A 21,524-nucleotide genomic window follows, 5' to 3' on the forward strand; every position below is an offset into this window, starting at 1 on the left:
CTCTTGGGCATATATGTCTGTTTGATTGTTAAATTGGAGAATGAATCCTTTTTTATTTATTAAATTTAGTTTTACATTGGGTATATAGATTGGTTTGGGGAAGAAACAGTAAGGAAGGGCTGGAATGCACTGTTGGAGGCCCACATGGCCCTGTCTCTTTGTCTTCAGAGACTTCACAAATACAAAGGCACATTATTGATAAACGGAATTGATCAATGCAGGCTTTAGTTACATTTAATATATTACTTGATAAGTATGTCAGACATGTTAGAAATTTTTCATTCAAAATACTTTAAATGTTTAGCTTCTGAAGGAATAATCTAGAAAATTTGCTTAAGTTGAATGATCATTTAATAGTTTGTCAAATGAATCATTTTTGAAATTGACTTAAATTTATAAAATATTATAAATTTGGTATAGTTATGAATTCTGAATATTTAACTTGTAATTGCTTCTAGTTTCATGTTATCCATTGGATTTTCTTTTATTCTTAATTGTTTAGCAAAGTTTTTAATTTTAAATGTTTGGTAAAAGTTTCCAAAAAATTCAAATAATGTTTTCTTGGATTTTTATTTTTTAAAGCATTATCTAAAAATGACATATTATATGATGGAGAAAACCATGACTGTGAGGAAAAGCCACAAGACATTGTACAGAGCATTGTAGAAGAAATGGTGAACATCGTTGTTGGAGGTAGTGTGTTTCACTCAAAATTAGTTTATTCTTTGATATTTCATCTAACTATGGAGACTATTTATATGTGGAACAAAAAGGGCAAATATATAAGCTCTTTCTGAAATTAGAGTGTGTGTATAGAAAAAAATATTTAAATGTTTTTAATTGTCGAAGAATTAACTCTCTCTTTTTCTCTAGGTTCAGTTACAGTCTTTTATAATAATCCGTTACTCCCCCTCCCCATTGAAAAAAAGTTGATGCCATTTCATTGCTTTGTTTTTGTGTTTTGATGGTAGAGATATATTCTTTATACTCCTAAATGCATGAAACTTGATAACGAAAATATTTAAATTGATTCAGTTTTGAGTATTTCATGTCTTTTTTTGAAAAAAATTAGGCTTTCTTATACCTTTATTGTCACAACCAAGGTATAATTGATACAGGGGCAGGTCATATCTTAGGGATATATCTTTGTAATACTATAAAGATGTTTTATTACAGTTTGTTAGGATTTTATCTCCCATTTTCCATAAATAGTATTATTTATAGATAGGATTAGATTTGAGACTAATCCACTGAAGCTTATTTAATTCATGGTATCTTGCCCAGGACTAAGCATAGAACCTTGCTACGTATACTTCTACATATATGATTAAATGTATGTACAGTATGGCTCTTGAATGAGAATAATACTGTTTCAGCCATACTAACTCCCTTTTATATTACCATTCTTTCTAAGAATATCTTTTCTCCTTTAATGAAACACTAGAACCAGGCATTCATCTGATTGCCTTCTTGTTTTTTCATCTTTTCATTCAGCAAATACTAAGGAAGTACGTACAGTTGTGTGACACTGTAGGAGGATACAAAAGTTAATCCAAGATAGACCATGCTCTGGAAGAAGGGGGTTCTGGAATGTATGTATGTAAGACTAATACAAGGTATAAAGTGATAAGTGCCATTAGAAAGAAATAGCTAACATCCTATTAAAATTTTGTAAAAAGTGATTATTTCTAAAATGATCCGGGAGGACTTCATGTAGGTGATGACACTTGAACTTAGACTATATGGATTCACACAAGTTTGGGGAATGGTATTTGATGTATTGGAAACTCTGTTAGTTCAGATTTAGAGGAGAGGATGGTTTGGGAATTGGCAGGTGGTAGTTTGGCTGAAGTATATAGAGTATGTGATGTCATACAATAGAAACTAAGGTTAAAGAGATTTTTTTTTTTAATGTTTATTTATTTTTGAGAGAGAGTGTGAGCTGGGCGGAGGGGCTGGGGGGGAGGGGAGGTGCAGAGAGACAGGGAGACACAGAATCTGAGGCAGGCTCCAGGCTTTGAGCTGTTAGTGCAGAGCCCAATGCAGAGCTTGAACTCATAAACACCATGAGTTCATGACCTGAGCTCAAGTCAGATGCTCAACTGAACCACCCAGGCGGTCCTCTTTGTTTTTTTTTAAGGGGGGCAGGGAAGAGAGGGAGAGGGAGAACTTTAAGTAGGCTCTGTGCTGTCCGCACATAGCCTGAGTGGGTGTGGGGCTCAAACTTGGAACCATGAGATCATGACCTGAGCTGAAATCAAGAGTTGGACACTTAACTGACTGAGCCACCCAGGCACCCCTAAGGTTAAAGAAATCTTAAGCTTACTAATTAAAAGTTTAGGATTTTAGACTTTATTCTATCACAAAATGAGTTACCATTATGAATTTTTTAACTAATAGATGGAATGATTAGAATTATTCTGTTAGAAGAAGGAAGTGCGGAAGTAGAAAGTACAATAGGAGACCAGTGCAGTAATGGAATCCTCAGCAGGACAGAAACAGTGGAAATGAAGAAAATGTGAATGAGAAGTGAGGTATCGAATGTTGAATCAAGTAGGCTTTGCAACTGGGGTGCCTGGGTGACTCAATTTGGTTACTTGTCCAACTGTTGATCTCAGCTCAGGTCATGATCTCATGGTTCGTGGGATTGAGCCCTGCGTCAGACTCTGCATTGACAGTGCAGAGCCTGCTTGGGATTCATTCGTTCATTCATTCAATCTCTCTCTCTCTCTCTCTCTCTCTCTCTCTCTCTCTCTCTCTCTTTTTCTCTTTCTCTTTCTCTGTCTTCCCCTCCCCTGCTGGCTCTCTCTCAATATAAATAAATAAACTTAAAAAAAATCATTAAAAAAAAAGACCTTGCAACTGATTAAATACCTTGCTGAAAAAGAAATTATAAGGTATGTCAAAGACCCCAAGAATATCTCAAGGTTTTGTGATTTACTAGAGGGACTCATAGGACTCATCATATAATTATACTCACCACTAAAATTTTTACCATGTAAGAGTACGATACAAAATCATCAGAGGGAAAAGACATGTGGGGCAATGTCTGAAGGAAATCAGGTGCATACTTCCAAGAGCCCTCTCCCTGTACAAGTCACACAGGAAGCGCTTAATTCCTCCACATCAGATTGTAGGTGTTGGCTACCAGAGTAGCTCATTAGACTAAGTGCCCAAAGTTTTGTTGGCACCCTCTACTTGCATGTACCCAAATTTCAGATTTCCAGAAGGAAAGCTGTATTTAGCATAAACCACATTATTTGTACAGTTTAGGCACAGTAAGCCACTCTTAACTAGTTCTGGGAATAGTGCAAACCCTTCCAAAATGTAGTTCCAGGTGCCAGCCAAGGACCAACCTTGTAAGCAGGCCTTTCTAAGGATAGGCAGTCTTGGGCCTGCTATGTTAACTCATCTCTGCTTTGGTGGTATCCCAGTTTCTGAGTCTAAATGGGTAGGTGGATGGTTGTGGAATTGGTAGAATTAAATTATGTTGGAGGAAAAGTTGGCTTGGGAGAAAAAATTACTAATTTTTTAGTGCACCATCCATGTGGAAATTTTATGATACACATAATAGAAATCTAGAAATCTGGCCTAAGATATCAAGACAGGTGCTATAGATGGGAGTCATTTTGTTATAAATTAGTAGTTAAAGCCATAAAATCATTGAATGGGCAAGTATAGAGACTAAACAAGAGGCCATGCTCCTGGGAAGTCTGAATTTAAAAACAAAAACCCTTGTAAACTTACAGTCAGGGAAGAAAGAGCATTATGTGCCCATGCATTCTTTAGAAGTTTAGTAATACATGTTAGGGGATGGTGAATTATGTCTCATGAGCTAAATTTAGCCCATTGCCTATTTTTGTAAATACTGCTTTTTTAGAACACATGCTTATTTATGTATTGCCTACAGTGGCTGTCTTTGCACCAGGGACCATATGGCCTGAAAAGCCTAAAATGTTTACTAACTGGCCCTTTGCAAAAAACTCTTTACCAGTCTTGAATACATATCAATACAGAGTGTGAAGTGAAATTTCTTTGATTTTTCTGCAACTTTTTACTTAGAACATTTTCATACCTAGAGAAAAATCCAAAGAACAGTGCAATGAACACCTGTATGCCCTTTCTCTGGATTCACTAGTTGTTAAAAATTTTGATACATTCATTTTATGTGTGTTTAAATAGACCTACACACATACGTGTATGTAAATGTGTGTGTTTTGCTTGCCTTTGCTGAACCATTTAAAGATGGGTTATATATATCCTGATGCTTTACTCTGTTACTTCAGCATATCTTTTCTAAGAATAAAGGCATTCTCATACATAACCATAATTCGTTTTCGCACCTAAGAAAATTAACACTATTTCAAGGATATCTAATATAAATACTACATTTTATAATGTTCCCAAATTCCCAAATCGTCTCTCTTATATCCTTTTTTTCCTTTTCCTTTTTAAGTACAGGGCCCAATCTGGGTACGCTCACTGCATTTGATTGTGTCTCTTTGGTCTCATTAGTTTAGAACAAGTTCTCTTGTCTTTCCCCCCATCTTTCATAACACTTACCTTTTGTTAAAGAGTATGAAATTGTCTTGTCGAATGTTACATATTTTGAGTTGATAGGGCAGTTTCCTGATTTAGAGTAAATGTATTTGGCAAGAATACTGCATAGGTAATGTTGGTACTTCTTATTACATCATGTTATGTTAATTGATACATAACAAGTTACCCATATTAGTGATGATGTTTGATCACTTGGTTAATGATGAGCACTAGGTCTCTTCATTGTAAGGGAGCATTTTTCCCTTTATAACTATAGTTGACCATTCAATAATGAACTGCATGAGTGCACTATATGTGGATTTTTTCCCATAAATACAGTACTATGAATGTATTTTTCTCCTTTTTTTAATGTTTATTTATTTTTGAGAGAGAGGGAACAAGCAGGGGAGGGGCAGAGAGAGAGAGAGAGAGAAGATCCTAAGTGGGCTCTGCACTGACAGCACAGAGCCTGATGGAGGGCTTGAACTCACAAACCGTGAGATGATGACCTGAGCTGAAGTCGGACGCTCAGCCAGGTACCCCATCTTTCTTTTTGAAGTGGGCTTCACACCCAGTGTGAGCCTTGAACTCACAACCCTGAGATCAAGACCTGAGCTGAGTTGAAGAGTCCAGCACCTAATCAGCCACCCAGGCGCCTTTGTATTTTCTCTTTCTTAATGATTTTCTTTATATTTTTTCTAGTTTACTTGATTGTAAGAATACAATATATAATACATGTAATATACAAAATATGTGTTTATCGACTGTTTATGTTATCAGTAAGACTTCTGGGCAACAGAGGCTATTAGTAGTTAAGTTTTGTGAAGTCATAAGTTATATGTGGCTTTTTAACTATTTGAGGGGTCAGCACTCCTAATCCCTGTGTTGTTCAAGGGTCAACTGAAAGAAATAATTTGAGAGTGATAGGTTGAGGTCATATGAGGATCCATCCACTTAGTGGTTTTAGCATCCGTTGATGATCCTTGACTTCTTTAGATACTACATTGGTTGCCAAAGAGTGATTTCATGATTCTAACATTAATTGACACTTTTCTATAGATAAGAGTGCTTCCCCTTAAAAAAAATAATACTGTGAACTCATGAATTCTTTTGTTATTCAGTGTATTATAATCATTTACCGTCATTATTCTTTGTTCCTGATTTGGCTAATAGGAATCCAGCTCCTGTGTCTTAGTGATGTAATTCCATTATCTTGGAGCACTTCTTGTTTTCTGGAACAGTGAGATGTTTTAAGTTAAACGTTCGACTTCCTCTTGCCTCAGCCCTGGAATCAGTTAGTTCTTTAAGGAGTTTTTGTTCTTTTTAGTAGGCAATTGTATTTAGAGACTAGGTGTGCTAGTGAGGTGTCGTTACTTCCTGGCCTTTCTAGTGTACTGAGATAGATCTACAATCACAAATCATGTTGATAGTTGCAGTTCACATCCAGTGCCACTAGGTTTCTCTTCATCTTCCTGCATTTCATATTTGTATCTCCCTTTTCCCAGCATTTCATATTTGTATCTCCCTTTTCCCACAGTAAAATCCCAGATTCTCAGCAACAGTGTATCATTACCAGCAACAACTAATTTAAGGTTCAAAAAAAAAAAAAAATTACATATGTAGTTAGTACATTTTCTACTAATGGTGAATAATAATACTATTTATAATTACAGAATTTACAGTAGTAAACTGTATTAACTGTTGATTTAATGTAATTTATTTTTGTTATTTTTTATTTTAGAGAGAGAGAGAGAGCCAGCGGGAAGAGGAGCAGAGGGAGAGAGAGGGAATACTAAGCAGGGCTTGATTGATGCAGGGCTCAATCCCACAACCTGATTTTTGCAAAAACTTGACCTGAGCCAAATCAAGAGTCAGACACTCAACTGACTTAGCCACCCAGGCTCCCCTGTTTTGTTTTGATTTAATTGAAGATCCTATACATGATTCAAAGTCAAAATTATATAAAATATTGACTCAGAGAATTCTTTTATCCATTCCTTCCTTTGCTGACATACCTTCCATAGGTAGCCACTTTCATTACCTTTTAGTTTATCCTTTATGTGTGTGTGTATTTCTCCCAGAGTAATAAGCAAGTACTTTGATTATTTCTCTTTGGCAAAACACTGTATGTCTCCTCCCTTTTTTTTTTTTGTCCCCCTTTTTTTCGTTTAATATATTCTAGGAATCCTTCTATTTCAGTTGATAGAGATTTTCTTTCCTTATTTTTTTTGTCTCTTGACTCTATTACATGGATGTATCATAGTTGATTTAACCAATCCACTACTGACAGGAACTTTGGTTGTTTCCAGTGCTTTCCTATTACAGATATTGCTGCAGTGAGTAGCCATATACATCTGTATTGTTTTGTATTTGTGGGGGTTTATCTTGAGGGAAGATTCATAGAAGTGAGATTACTGGGTCAGGTGGTAAATGAGTATGAAAATTAATTAGCTGTTGCTGAATATCCCTTCACAAGTGTTGCACCATTTTGCACTCTTACCACCAATGTGTGAGAATTCCTTTTTATCCATAATTGCCAGTGGAATTCAAAGTTTTGTATTTTTGCCAGCCTGTTAGGTGAGAACTCTTAGTTTATTTTTTTTTAATTCTAGTGCATTTAATATTCAGTGTTCTGTTAGTTTCAGGTATACAGTGTAGTGATTCAGCAATTCTGTACATTACTCAGGGCTCATCATAAGTGTACTCTTGATCTCCTTCACCTATTTCACCCATCCCCCACTTCCCTTTGGTAACCTCCAGTACTCTATATTTAAATGGAGTCTGTTTATTTCTTTTTTTCTTTCTTCATTTGTTTTGTTTCTTAAAGTCCACATATGAGTGAAATCATATGATAATTGTCTTTCTCTCACTTATTTCACTTATCATTACACCCTCTAGATCCATCCATGTTGTTGCAAAAAGCAAGACTCCCTTCTTTTTTATGGCTAAGTAATATTCCATCGTATAGGCATACCACATCTTCTTTATCCATTACTTAGTTGGGTTTTAATTTGCATTTCTGTATGAGTGAAATTAAATATATCATATATAAGGGCCATTGTATTTCTGTTTTTAGTGAATCATCTATTCATGTCTTCATTCTATCTGGTTTTCATCCTTCTGTTATCCTTGATTTTTTTCCCTTAATTTTTAAGAATCCTTTTTACATTAGGATTCTGTGATATATTTTATGAATATTTTCTTTCAGTTTATTATTTTCCCAAGTCTTTTGACTTTGATACACTGCTCTGAAGAGCATTCTTGTTATAGATATCCTTTAGCACTTTAGGATACACTTCTAAAAAAAGGAATACTTTGATCAAAGTGTATGGGCATTTAAAATTTATATGTAATGCTGTTTAATATCACTTTGCTAGATGGATTATATCTTATTTTAATTTGTTTTTGATTACTTGTAGGGTCAAAACACAGGGAGCAGTCATTATTTTTATAGGTTAAATGTTGGCAGTTTCATGGTCCAACTGAGTATCTATGGGTTATTTATACTTTTCTGAATTGCCTATTCATGACTTCTTAGCGATTTCCTTTCAGTTTTTTGGTTTCTCTGTTCTGATTTCAAGATTTATTCATATTAAGAAATGAACCCTTATTCAGTGTATTTTAAATATTTTTTTCTAGTCTTTGTTTTATTTTCATTTTGTTTAGCCTTTGCTTAGGTTATTGTTCTGAGCAGATATTTGACCACGTAAAAAACTTAACAAATACTGCCTTTTTCTTTGTGAATTCTGTTTTTGTCTTGCTTAGAATGGATTTTACCACAAAACTACAGAAATAATCTGCTATACATTTTTCTAATACTTTTTTAATTTTTTGAATTCAGATCTTTAATTCATCTGAAATTAATTTTTCGTGTATAGTATGAGATTGCATAGCTAACCTATAGAATAATCCTTTCCCAATTAATTTGAAGTGCCGATTTTATCCTACATGATTCTTCTGGAGTTTTCTCTGTAGTAACATTGAGCTATTTATTTTTATTCAGTGTTGAATTGTTTAAAATATTTTAATTTTATAGTACATTTTAATCTTTGTAGTGCAAGTCCCCCATCCCCTTGCCAGTCAGTTTTTGTAAACATCTGTTAAGTGTATGCTACATAACTTTAGAGCCAATTCATTCAACTTAAAAAAAAGTTTATTAGTGATTGGAGTTATATTGTGTTCTTAACTTGGGGAGCTGCATCTTCTTTGTAGTATTGAACCTTCTTATCCAGACACAGAAGTTCATTCAGTCAAATCTTCTATGTCACTCAGTAAAATTTAATTGTTTTCTTTCTTTGGCTCCTTCACATTTCCTGTTAAATTATTTCTCTGTTTTTTGTTCTAGTTGTTTTAAACAAAAATTTTTTTTTAATGTCATTTATTTTTTGAGGGAGGGAGGGAGGGAGACAGAACACAAGTGGGGGAGGGACAGAGACACACACACACACACAGATGTGAAGCAGGCTCCAGGCTGTCAGCACAGAGCCCAACGTGAGGCTCGAATTCACAGACCATGAGATCATGACCTGAGCTGAAGTCAGATGCTTAACCGACTGAGCCACCCAGGCGCCCCTTTTTTGTTTTAGTTTTGATAGTATTTTGGATGAGTTTTTTCCCACACTTCCTAATTTATTTTTTTCATTTTAAGTTTATAAAGTCATATATGAGATTACTTTATTACTGCATCTTCTCAGTTGTTTCTTCCTTATATTTGCCCTTTTTCTTTCTTTCTTGGTGAGATTTGACTTTATGTTCAAGGATTTTTTGTGGTCTTTGTCCTGTTTTAGTCTAGTGATAACCATCCTGCTAGGGTGAATGCCCATGTGGGCAGCTGTGCCATTTGTCTTCTGTCACTCTATTTGCTAAGTGTAGATGACGGATTTCTTCCCATACACCTGAGCTACTTAGCCAGTTTGCTGACCTCTGTTGTGTCCTCATACAGCCTGTACTTCCTCATCCTCTGGGTGTGTGTGGATCGAACTGTGTACTTCTGTGTCAGCTCTTTGGAAAGAGGAGAATCTCCCTGCAAATATGGGAAGGTGCATTGAAATGACTTTTACAGTTCTTGCTCTGGTCAGAAGTCACAAAGGGATTGAACTTCATTTTGACTGTTGGCACTTAAGCAATGGCCACAAACAATTCCCACTTCCTAATTTAATTGGAATATAGAAAAACCCTTGTTTTCCATATTTACCTCCTATTTATTCATCTTCTGAACTCTGATATTTTCTAAGCGTTTTTTATTTGATAATCTTGGGTTTTCTTGGTGAAAAATATATTTTGTGTTTTTTTCTTTTACAGTATTTATTCCTCATTTTTGTCCTTTTGTTTCTATTATATAACATTGGTTCGAGCCTCATTTTGTTTTTAACATTGCTGTATTTCACTAGTAGGTATGATAATTGCTATTGTTTTTTGGAGGATACTCTGTCAAATTAAGTATATGAGTGTGTGTGTGTGCGCGCGCGCGCGCCTGGGTGTGATTTTACTTTTTTTTTTTTTTTTCAAATCAGTCTTAACTTGAATTTTTTCATACCAGTGAAAAATACCAGACCAGCAATTATCAAACTTACTGATGAAATATAGCAATAATGTTAGAAACATCGCATCTGTCTCTTGTTTATATTTCTCCTAGTAATTTCAGTGGGATTTATCAAAGGAGAAGTTAATTTTTAATTGACTCTATTTACCATCTTGAAAACAAAAGTCTACACTTAATGTTTAGAGAACAGTTAGAGGAGAAAACAGAGAGAATAATAATATCTAACTCTATTAAGTACTTTCTGTATATCCCAAATGACTTTATTTGCTTTACTTACATTTATTCATTTAATCCTCCCCAAGCACTGGGATGTTTAGGTGCTGGTACTATTCTCTTTTTTACAATGAGAAAATTGAGAGATTTTAAGTTAACTTGTAGGAAGCAGTAAAATGAAGATTCCAACTCAAGGATGTCTGGCTTCAAAACCTGAAAATAAAATCATAGAATGTTTTTGATTTCTTTTGAGAAATATACTAAGAAGGGAAGAAGAAAAGTATCAGTGAATATTGATTATTCCTCTTAGAAATTTGATAAAAAGGAGAAAAATGGGCAGTAGCAGAGGTATAGCAAGAGTTAAAGGAAGATTTTTTTCCAGTGAGAAGATTTGAGTATGTTAAGTAATGAGGAAGATTCAGTCATATACATGAAAATGTAATGTTAAAAGAGAATACTTGGGGAGGGAAGACACAAATGAATGCAAGAAGAGATGAATTTGAGGGTGAATGAATAGTTCACTTTAGAAATTCAAAGGAATATTTTTTCCCCTGAAATAAGAGGGGGAAAAATTATTGGTGTCAAGGAGCTTTATGGTAGGACAAGGGAGATTGAGGTAGCCTACCTACTTCTTAGTTGAGTTACCTAACTTCTTAACTACGTAGAATGTGAAAGTCATTTGTTAAGGGAAAGTGGTGGGGGGAGGCAGTGGGAAAAGATGTAATTAGGTACTGAGAGAAAATGGAATAAGCTTTGAGGGATTATCCATTTCTGATAGTCGTTATTAAATTTTTTTACTTCTTCCAGAGAATTCTTTGCTATTAAACATATATGTAAGATATATGTAATAAATAACATGTATTTAAAAGCTGCAATAGCATTTAGCACATAAATACATATATATTATACACATAATATATATATATAAGAAGTTAGGATAGTATATTTAGCATGTCTAACACTAGCATGTTAAAGCTCCAGAAAGGTCTACTGGGAAAACTAGTGTCTTATTTTGTGCAGCACAGAGCTTCCCAAATATATTTTATCAGTATCTTCATGTACCAGTTGTTTTTTTTGTTTTTTGTTTTTTTTTTAATTTTTTTTTTTTTTCAACGTTTATTTATTTTTGGGACAGAGAGAGACAGAGCATGAACGGGGGAGGGGCAGAGAGAGAGAGGGAGACACAGAATCAGAAACAGGCTCCGAGCCATCAGCCCAGAGCCCGACGCGGGGCTCGAACTCACGGAGTGCGAGATCGTGACCTGGCTGAAGTCGGACGCCCAACCGACTGCGCCACCCAGGCGCCCCACTTCATGTACCAGTTGTTAATTGCAAAACACGCTTTGAAATTATCCAGTTTAATCTATCTAGGATATTCTAATTTGGAGAGCAAAAAGCAGCTTTAGAGTAGGGGCATGAGATACACTCCTTTCATTACTGAATCAATCAGAAATTGGGCATATATTACCATATATCTACAGAATTATAGCTACCACTATTGTGAATCGTTTATGTTCTTTATGTGTTGTGTGTGTGTAGGGTATGTATGTTTTGGTGATTCCTCATTAACATTTTTGCTGCTGATGAAGAAACTGAGACAAAGAAAGATGAAATAAGTTATCCAGTTAAATGGGAAAGACACGATTGAAACATAGGTCTTTCCTATTTCAAAATCTACTCAGTATAGTATATTTCCCTTGCTTATAGTTCTCTTTTGATTGATAGCATGAAATGAGCAATTTCCTGCTAGTTATGGCCACAGACATGTATGTATTTCTTTCTTAAAATAACATAATTATATCTAGAGTAGTTACGAAACTTGGTATTATTTGTAATATCTGTTCTACCAGAAATCATTTATTTCTGTTTATATTAATTAAAAGTATGATTATTCAGAGTGACATACTAAAAAATATTCAGGGGTATAGGCCATTGTTTCCATATATGTGTTCCAAAGAATATGGAGTTATTAATAGGTATTCTAAAAAGGGGAAGAGGAGCTCATTGTAAAATAAATTTTGGAAACACTACATATCATATATTCTCTTTGGAGAGCAAATTAAAGACTGTAATAAAGAAAGCTATTTCCCAGTATTTCTCTAACTTGCTTGATAATGGGATATTTTTTTTTTTTTGGAAGACACTGTCTTAACATCTTAAAGAATTAGCATTCATTAGAACCAAGTTTAGTAGATGATAATATAGACTAAAAGTAAGCTTCTCTTTTGGCACATCCCAGTTAGCCTTTCATCAGCTGAGTGTGTTTCATAGCTAGAGCTACTTAAGGATTGTATTTGGATGTATTCCAAATGCATACTTACTACTAAGTATACTAACCTTTAAATGTTGCCAATTCATACTATTTCACATTGCTTTCCTGCCATTGTTGCGTTTTAAATACTCTTTGTGCCTTTTCAGTATACTTAAGTCACATATATTTGCATGTTTTTTTATTCTTACCATTTTAGATATGGGAGAAAGGACGACTATAAATGCAAGTGCAGATGGCAACATTGGAACTATAGAGGATGGTAGCGACAGTGAAAATATCCAAGCAAATGGAATTCCAGGAACACCAATTTCTGTTGCATATACACCATCTTTACCTGATGACAGATTGTCTGTCTCTTCCAATGATACTCAGGTATAAATGGGGGGCAGCAGATGTCCTGTTAATCTTACACATTTATAGGCTACCAGCACTTTGTGGTGAATGTATCCAGTTGATAATGCTTGCTGATTACAGTTTGGGGAAATAAAGACTTAGTTTTTTCTCACTGATACAAATCAAAGCAGTTTATTCCCTAAATATACTGATAGCTAAATTTCCAACTCTAAGCTGTGTTTCATAGGTGTTCACATCTTCTCTTTGTACACCCCATTGAAATTACATTTAAAAAGAACATTTTTATCATATATTTGTAGGACAATTCTAGTATCACTGGATGAGGAAGAACTTTTAGAAATCTAGGGAACTTCATCTTACTTTCATTCAGGGCTAAATGAAATCTGAACTATGGTAGTGATAAGGTTCTCCTGATCCCCCCTACCCTATATTTAGTGTGTTTTTATTCTTATCCTTTTAATTTTTTTTTAATGTTTATTTACTTTTGAGAGAGAGAGAGAGCATGAGTTGGGAGGAGCAGAGCGAGAGGGAAACACAGAATCTGAAGCAGGCTCCAGGCTCTGACCTGTCAGCACAGAGCCCAACGCAAGGCTCGAACCCATAAACTGTGAGATCATGACCTGAGCCGAAGTCGACACTTAACCAACTGAGCCACCCAGGCGCCCCTTCTTATCCTTTTAGATAAGGAAGTCCTACCCTGTATCATTGACCTGTATATAGGGTTCAACTTTCTTGGCCTTGTTGACCTTCATCAGTTAATAAGTTTTAAACATTGCCTTGACAATTTCTGCTGTCTTATGTCTATCTGTGCAGAATAGCTAAAATAGGACAAAAACAGAAAACACCAAATGACAGGTAGTAAAAAGCATGGTTTAGGCAATGGATGAGGTGTCTTGTCAGGGCATGATGTGCTAGATTTTGTTAGTAATGGTATGAAATGGATAAATTTTGAAGAGTTTTTGGTAGCAAAGAGAGAATATTTTTAAATAATTTATTTTTTTAAGGTATTTATTGTTGGGGAGCTAGGGTGGTATGTCAGATTAAAGAGAAGCAATGTGGCAAATTCTTCATCAGGTTTTTTTTCCAATAGAACCCCCTGTATTACTGAACTGAATAGAATACATAGAAGGCTGAAATGATTTTACACTGTCAAATGTCTCTATTTACATGGTATATTAACTTGTTTAGGAATCTGGAAATTCTTCAGGACCTTCACCTGGTGCTAAGTTTTCCCACATTTTACAAAAGGATGCCTTTCTAGTATTCAGGTCATTGTGTAAACTGTCCATGAAACCACTGTCAGATGGACCCCCAGATCCAAAGTAAGTCATTGGCTATTCTGCTTGACACATACAGTATTTAATCTTGAAAACTTACTTACTGTAAGATAGTCTTTGGATTTTCTTATGTTCTTTTTGTCCTGTAGAACCCTGAAAAATGTATTTTAGGATTATTTTGCCTTTTTTAAAAAAATTTTTTAATGTTTATTTTTGAGAGAGAGAGCAAGCATGAGCAAGTGGGGGAGGGGCAGAGAGAGATGGAGACAGAATCTGAAGCGGGCTCCAGGCTCCGAGCTGTCAGCACAGAGCCCGACACGGGGCTTGAACTCATAGACCGTGAGATCATGACCTGAGCCGAAGTCGGACACTCAACCGACAGAGCCACCCAGGCGCCCCAGGATTATTTTGCCTTTTAAAAAATGTACTTGAAAAATAGTTCCAAAATTGCTAGATAACTTATACTATTTCCCAAAGTATACCAGCAACATTAGGGGATTGTGCTTGGTACATAATAGGTGCTCAATAAATATTGAATGATTGAAAGAATTCTTTTTTCAATATTATAAATAACTTTGGAGTTAAAATAGCCCTGTTATATGTAGCCTCATGCTAGGTTTCTGAAAGCTACCAGTTGAAAGTTAATAAAACTAAGAGAAATAAATTTTAAAATTCATAATGAAAGGTATTATGTATTCATTAAGGTCTGAAAAATGCCATGATACCTTTCTCTGTGGGGAGCAGGGAATACTTAGAGATAGGAGTCACTTGTCTGGTTCCTGTCGAATGTGTAAGTTTAAGCCATAGGAAAGTGCCATTTGTAAGTCATAAGTTGTCAAATATCTTTCATTTCCTGTGAGTCAAATGTAACTGATTCTTGCTTAAGACTGGGTTTGGACACTCTTAATGTTGCAGCATGATGTAATATAGCATGACAATTTTAGGAGAACTTTCTGGAGAAAGAAATCTTAAAGAAGGCCTCAGTGACTTTGAGAAAAGAATATTGAAATAGTGGAGAAATGTAAGCAATGCTACTTCATTTTTTAAAACTGTAGAGCATTTCAGTTTCTAAATGTCAGCTGAGAAGAAAGACTAGAAGCAGTTACATTTGTTATATTTTCTATAGTTTTATTTTGTCACATTGTACTGATTCAGTGAGAAACATCTTTTAAGCCCCAAAGCCAAAAGTTCTAAAATCATTTTAGGCCCAAATCCTGGGAGTCAGAGATATAACTTACTGATTTTTCTTTATTTTGAAAATATAAACTCTACAGAAAAAGGATTAAAGTTGTTCAGATTGCAATGTAAATTTGATTATACCCTATGTATGTTACAAATATGTATTCAAAATTTTTTCAATTTTTTATTCTCACTATGAAAAGAAAAATAACCATCTCATTCTGAATTGTTAAAGACTTTAAGGAGGTACTAACTTAAGAATTTGGTGTTATTGCTGAAGACCATCTTTGCCTTGATTTGAAAATGTTATTAATCTTAAAAGTCTCAGATGTTTAGTTTTCCAAGTCAGATGTAAAAAAGTGTGATTTGAAAAACTATAAACAGAAAAGGGAGAATTCTTTAAAGTGCCCAAAATGAAAAGAACACAAAAGAAAATAGATGAATTTTGAGGAGTACTATGGGGGAAGGGCATTCATTTAGCTCTATAAAAAGAATATAGTTTTGGAGATCTGAAATCTTTAATATTACAAAGGATTCTTATAAGGAATAATGTAAATTATCCTTCTACTCTGTGGGTTTAAACCAAATATTAGGAAATTTTGAACATAGAAAAGACCTTGATCATCAGGGACATTAAACATTGGAATTGAATACTGAAGAAATTAAATTTTCTAAACTCTTCTTTTCTAAAGAATATATGGTTTTCTCTCTTGAATGATTTTTTTCTAAAATTAATGGCTTTTTGTAGTTATGTTTTTGTTTTGTTTTGTTTTTTTGTCTTTGCTTCTCTTGATACTTCGTGATGTTGCTAAGATGATGATCCAGGAAATGTTTGTTAAGCTTGATTCATAGTTTGAAACTACCCCATTAAAATCTGCAGACCTGAAATTTCTAGCATCTTTTGCCTATAAAAGTGTACTTTATTGTGTCATAAGACAATCATTTGATCATTTCTTCATTAATTAATGCCTTATAGATAGTAAGTAGTTAATAAATGTTTAGATGAGTGCATGAATAAATCCATGAGTTACATTGAGCACGTGCTAGGTACAAGGCATTTTGTTAGAGCTGGGGATACAAAAATAACTTACAACAAAAACTCATGTGTTAGAGAATAGTAGGCTGCAGGTTTTAATAACTATTGGAATTGAGCAAAAAAGATGGTAAATTAGCTAGACTAGGAAGTAGCCATAACATAAAAGCCTTGGAAGGCTTCAACATGAAGGGGAGATACTTCACCCATTTCATGTTTTCCTATAGCTATTTAAAATCTTCTCACTGTTTCTAACTTGATTTATTTAAGGTGTGTGTGTGTGTGTGTGTGTGTGTGTGTGTGTGTGTGTGTGTTATACTATATTTGCTGCACATATATAGATTCAGAGGCATAGCCATCTTGGAAAGTTGATATGTAATAATGAGCCATGATATTATTGGTTCCAGTTTTATTTCAAAGATGGTAATATTTGTGTGATTCCCACTTACATGAAATTAAATATTCCTTGTTAGAGTTTCTTAGGTCCTTGAATTACTTGGCACTTAAAAACTATAAAATTTTTAAAGTAGAAATCAGGAACAATTAAGTTTACTGTCTGTGGTGTGAATGCGACTGATAATAGCATTTGGTATAAAAAGAATTAGCTGCTAGAACGTTTAAGTGTGTTCTGCATTTGAAAAGTTGCCTGGGATCCAATCTTCCTGGTCTGTTGGACTTAAGATGCCTGCTTTAATGGGAGAAAAATTATATTTGTGAAATCTGATAATTATAATGCTAGATACTGAGTAGAATATGGCATGGTGTATTGATCAGAGAAAAAAGTGAAAATTTAAGCTGAAAGGGTAGTTTTTTGCTTTTCATTATTTAAAATATTTGGAATAAATGGGTAAACTTTAAGAGAGAAATGTTCTGAAAGCCTCTTTGTGTTTCAAAAAAGAAAACAACTTAAGTGGTTATTGAAAAAGTAACCTTGAAGTAGTCCTGTAACTTGGTCATATAACCAAAACTTTTTTAGGATTTTTGAGTAGCATGCCTAGGAAAAAAGCACATTATATACGAAACTATTATATACTATGGAACTATTATATACTAAATATGGTACTTAATCTGAGAAGAGTTCGTGGTATTTTCTAAAAAGTGAAATATACTTGTGAAAGAAAGGAAGAAGGAATAAATCTTTATTTTTCTTGTCTCGTGGAACAGTGTGTTGATTTTAAATATGTGTGGATGATTGTTTTCCATTTAAAAAGTTTATGAAATTATGTGCTTCTTGAGAACATAAGTGGAACTAACCCATTACTAATGGCGAAGTATTCGTATTATTCATATACTGTACTTTGTTTACATTGTAGACTTTTGTGTTCCTCTCTGTTTAAAATTTGGTGAAATTATGTGGTACCAGGAAATATCTTTGGAACAGCTTTTAATACCATGACACTAAATTTGTCCATATACTTTGCCCTCTCTTTTACATTTTAGGTCTCATGAGTTGCGATCCAAGATTCTTTCATTGCAGTTACTTCTATCCATTCTGCAGAATGCAGGACCTGTTTTCAGGACAAATGAAATGTTTATTAATGCTATTAAGCAGTATCTCTGTGTCGCACTCTCAAAAAATGGAGTCTCATCTGTTCCAGAGGTTTTTGAGCTTTCTCTTTCCATATTTCTTACTTTGTTGTCAAACTTCAAGACGCATCTGAAGATGCAAATTGAGGTATGTTCTGCATTTAGGCATTGTTGGGTATTTCATTTGTTTAATGTTAAATCAGATTATTAATACCCTGGAAGGTTTTTCAGAATGTAAAATAATATTAGTGTATTGTTGTGAACAGTTAACCCTTAAACAGTAGTGCTTTGAACTAAGTAGGCCCAGTTACATGTGAATTTTTTTCACTAAGTGCAGGTACAGTAGTGTAAATGTATTTTCTCTTCCTTATGATTCCCTCCTTCCCTCATTCTTCCTTCCCTATCTTTCCTTTCTTTCTGTCTTTTCTGTCTTGAGAGAGAGAGAGAGAGAGAGAGAGCGAGCGAGCCAGGGATGTTCAGAGAGAATCCCAAGCAGGCTCCATATTGACACTGCATAGCCGAGTGCAGGAGTTAAACTCATGAACTGCAAGATCGTGACCTGAGCCAAGATCAAGAGTCAGATGCCTACTCCACTGAGCCACCCACGCACCCCCCCCTTATTATTTTCTTTTTTCTTTGTTTTAAGTTTATGTATTTATTGAGAGGGAGAGAACGAGTGAGGGAAGGACAGAGAAAGGGGAACAGAGGATCCAAAGCAGGCTCTGTGCCAATAGCCAAGGTTGGAAGCTTAACCGACTGAGCCAACCAGGCGCCCCACCTCTTTACGATTTTCTTAGTAACGTTTTCTTTTCACTAGTTTACTTGATTATAAGAATACAGTATATAATACATATATAATACAAAATATGTGTTAGTTGAATGTTTATGTTGTTGTAAGGCTTCTAGTCAACAGTAGGGTATTAGTAGTTAAGTTTTTGGGAGTTAAAGTTCTATGTGGATTTCAAGTATGTGGTGATCAGTGCCCTTGACCCTCACATTGTTCAAGAATCAGCTATGCTGCTTTTTTTTCCATTTACCCATTTAACTAACATGTACTTATGAAATACTAAGCACTGGGTAAACACTGAGAATACAAAATCAAATTAAGACACAGCTCCTGCCTTCAAGGAATTTATACTGGTTGAGTGATTCTAGTTGTCTTGAGTTAATTTGGCCCTCACAATAATTTTGCCATTGTGTATATGGCATGTAATAATAAATTTGATTATCTTAAGAGAAAGTTGCAAAATATACTTTATATATATGGTTTTAAGCCATCGAAGTCTTGGGTACTTTAAAGAGGCTATTATTAGTAAGGATTATATTTTTAAGGTTATATTTTAGGAATTTGACATTTTAATTTTTGCTTTGTATTATTTTTCTAATGTGTATATTTTATTTCTGAAGTTTTATCCCTGGGTCTTAATGGTCATGTGGTGCTAAAATATTTCCAGAGACTTGGTAGAACTAATAAATTAGGGAGTTTTCCAGCCATGGCTGCACATATAATGCAGGTGTATCAGTTAGTGATCTTTTGTTTTCACTTTCAAATAATTGAATATTTAAAAATGGTATTTATGTTTTACTGGACTTAATTGGTGCTTGTTTCCATTTACCAGTTGTTATTATATTGTCTCGGTTGGGACATTATACATTTTAGAAACCCTTGCTTTTATGCTAGTTAGCTTTCAACTATGTGTTTGGTAGGCAGGTTGCATTTTAATTGTTGCAATTTTTTAAAACTGAAGTATAGTTGGCACACAATGTTACATTTGTTTCAGGTGTACAACATAGTGATCTGACAACTCTGTACATTATGCTCTGCTCACCACAAGTGTAGTTGGCATCTGTCACCATACAATGCTATTAAAATGCCACTGACTATACTTTTCATTACCATGATTTATCTATTCCATAACTAGAAGCCTGTATCCCCCAATACCTTTTACTTATTTATAATTCTTATAAATTTTATATTTAATCCTAACTAAAGATTGATAATTCATTAGCTCACAGAACAGATACATTATCATTTTCCCAGAGATTTGAGATGGTTAAAACAATCACACTTTATTACTAATCTACAGTATCTATTAAAATTCACATAGGATATTATGGGAATAAGACCGAATAAAGCCTTGATATTTTAAGTGAAAAGTTTTTATATTGGGGCCAAATTTTGGACAGGAAATAATTTCTGGTACATATATATTGCCAAATTTTAGTTTGTCTTATATCTGTTAAAATCACGGAAGGCATTTAACTAGGTAGGAGTAGTTGCTATTTTTTGATAGTTTTTTTCCCATTATCTTCAGGAACTACAAATGAAGGAGATTAAAAAAAACCCAACTTTTGGAACTTTTGCTTCCATACTAACCCAAAAGTCTTTCATTTGATGATGAAGCATTTGGATTGCCATTAGATTATTTTGAAAGACTGTATTCATTTACTTAGAGATTTTTGAATGCAACTTTTTAAAGTACTGTTTAGTAGACTGTGAAATATAAATTCATAGGGAACCAGGTATCACAAAAGTCATTTAAATTGGGATTACTATTTTTGTAGATTAAATGCAAATTAAATGCAGATTTATTCAATATATAAAATTTTTGGAAGCACAAATTTAAAAGGAAATACTACTAGTAAAAATTTCCTTTCTCCTCAGATGGTAGATTCTCATTACAAAATTGTTTTAATACTGTTCTGTGTATTTAAAGAGATTACATGTATTTTACTCTCCATTGTCCCTTATGGGGAGATTGAGGATCAGACAAGATAAATGTAAATCTGTTTTTGAAAATACTAAGCATGTTCAAATGCTTGATAAGCTGTATTCTAGTTGGAGAAAACAAAGCCAACATATGAAAACCTAAATTTGCAAAGCAGTGTTGAAATTGTTATTACATGAATATTCATTTTGTGAGAATATACACTTCAGAGTTTCTGTAAAGTGATTTTTCTATGGACATTAACTTACATGTTTATATCAGAAAATAGTTTATGCACAACTTTTCAAGAAAATATCTATTTGCAGACAAAGTGTTTATGATAGTATTGTTATTCTACATACGTTACGTTATAGGTGCTCTTTAAATCTTTTTTTTTTTAATTTGGTTTTTTCTAGAGCCCCTGTTGATAAGCATGGTGTCTTAAATACAATTGAAGGCTGTTGCTTGTTAGTACAGTTTGATAATCCATAGAGAGTAGCTAAAGTTTTCATTTTCCTCTTTCTCCCAATCTAGTGGTTTTATTTATTCCATAAATTGGAGAGTTCCAAACTTTTTTTTATGTATTTGTTTGTTGAATATAATTGACAATATTAGTATCAGGTGTACAACATAGTGATTCAGCATTTGTGTACATTGCAGGATGGTCACTGTAATAAATCTAGTTACCATCTATTACCTTACAAAGTTAATACAAAATTATAACTATATTCCCCATACTTGGTATTACATCCCCAAGACTTATTTTATAACTGAAAATTTATACCTCTTAATGCCCTGGACCTGTTTTGCACCTCCACATCTTCATCCCTCTGTCAGCCACCAGTCTGTTTTCTTTATCTAGGAGTCAGGGGCTTTGTTT

At 34.2% G+C, this 21,524-nt stretch overlaps 1 protein-coding gene and 1 pseudogene across 1 annotated transcript in view; one reads left to right on the forward strand and one right to left on the reverse strand.

Moving 5' to 3' along the window:
* The window catches only part of ARFGEF1 (ADP ribosylation factor guanine nucleotide exchange factor 1), a 149,835-nt gene that overhangs the window by 66,909 nt on the left and 61,402 nt on the right, over positions 1-21,524 (forward strand). Inside the window, exons 7-10 of the mRNA XM_030303807.2 lie at positions 583-693; positions 12,763-12,938; positions 14,109-14,242; positions 17,850-18,084. Coding sequence (XP_030159667.1) covers positions 583-693; positions 12,763-12,938; positions 14,109-14,242; positions 17,850-18,084 — 656 coding nt within the window. The remainder of the gene's footprint in view (positions 1-582; positions 694-12,762; positions 12,939-14,108; positions 14,243-17,849; positions 18,085-21,524) is intronic.
* LOC115505979 lies at positions 9,130-9,642 on the reverse strand (annotated as a pseudogene).

This window comes from Lynx canadensis, chromosome F2, assembly GCF_007474595.2.
Source record: "Lynx canadensis isolate LIC74 chromosome F2, mLynCan4.pri.v2, whole genome shotgun sequence".
Taxonomy (NCBI): domain Eukaryota; kingdom Metazoa; phylum Chordata; class Mammalia; order Carnivora; family Felidae; genus Lynx; species Lynx canadensis.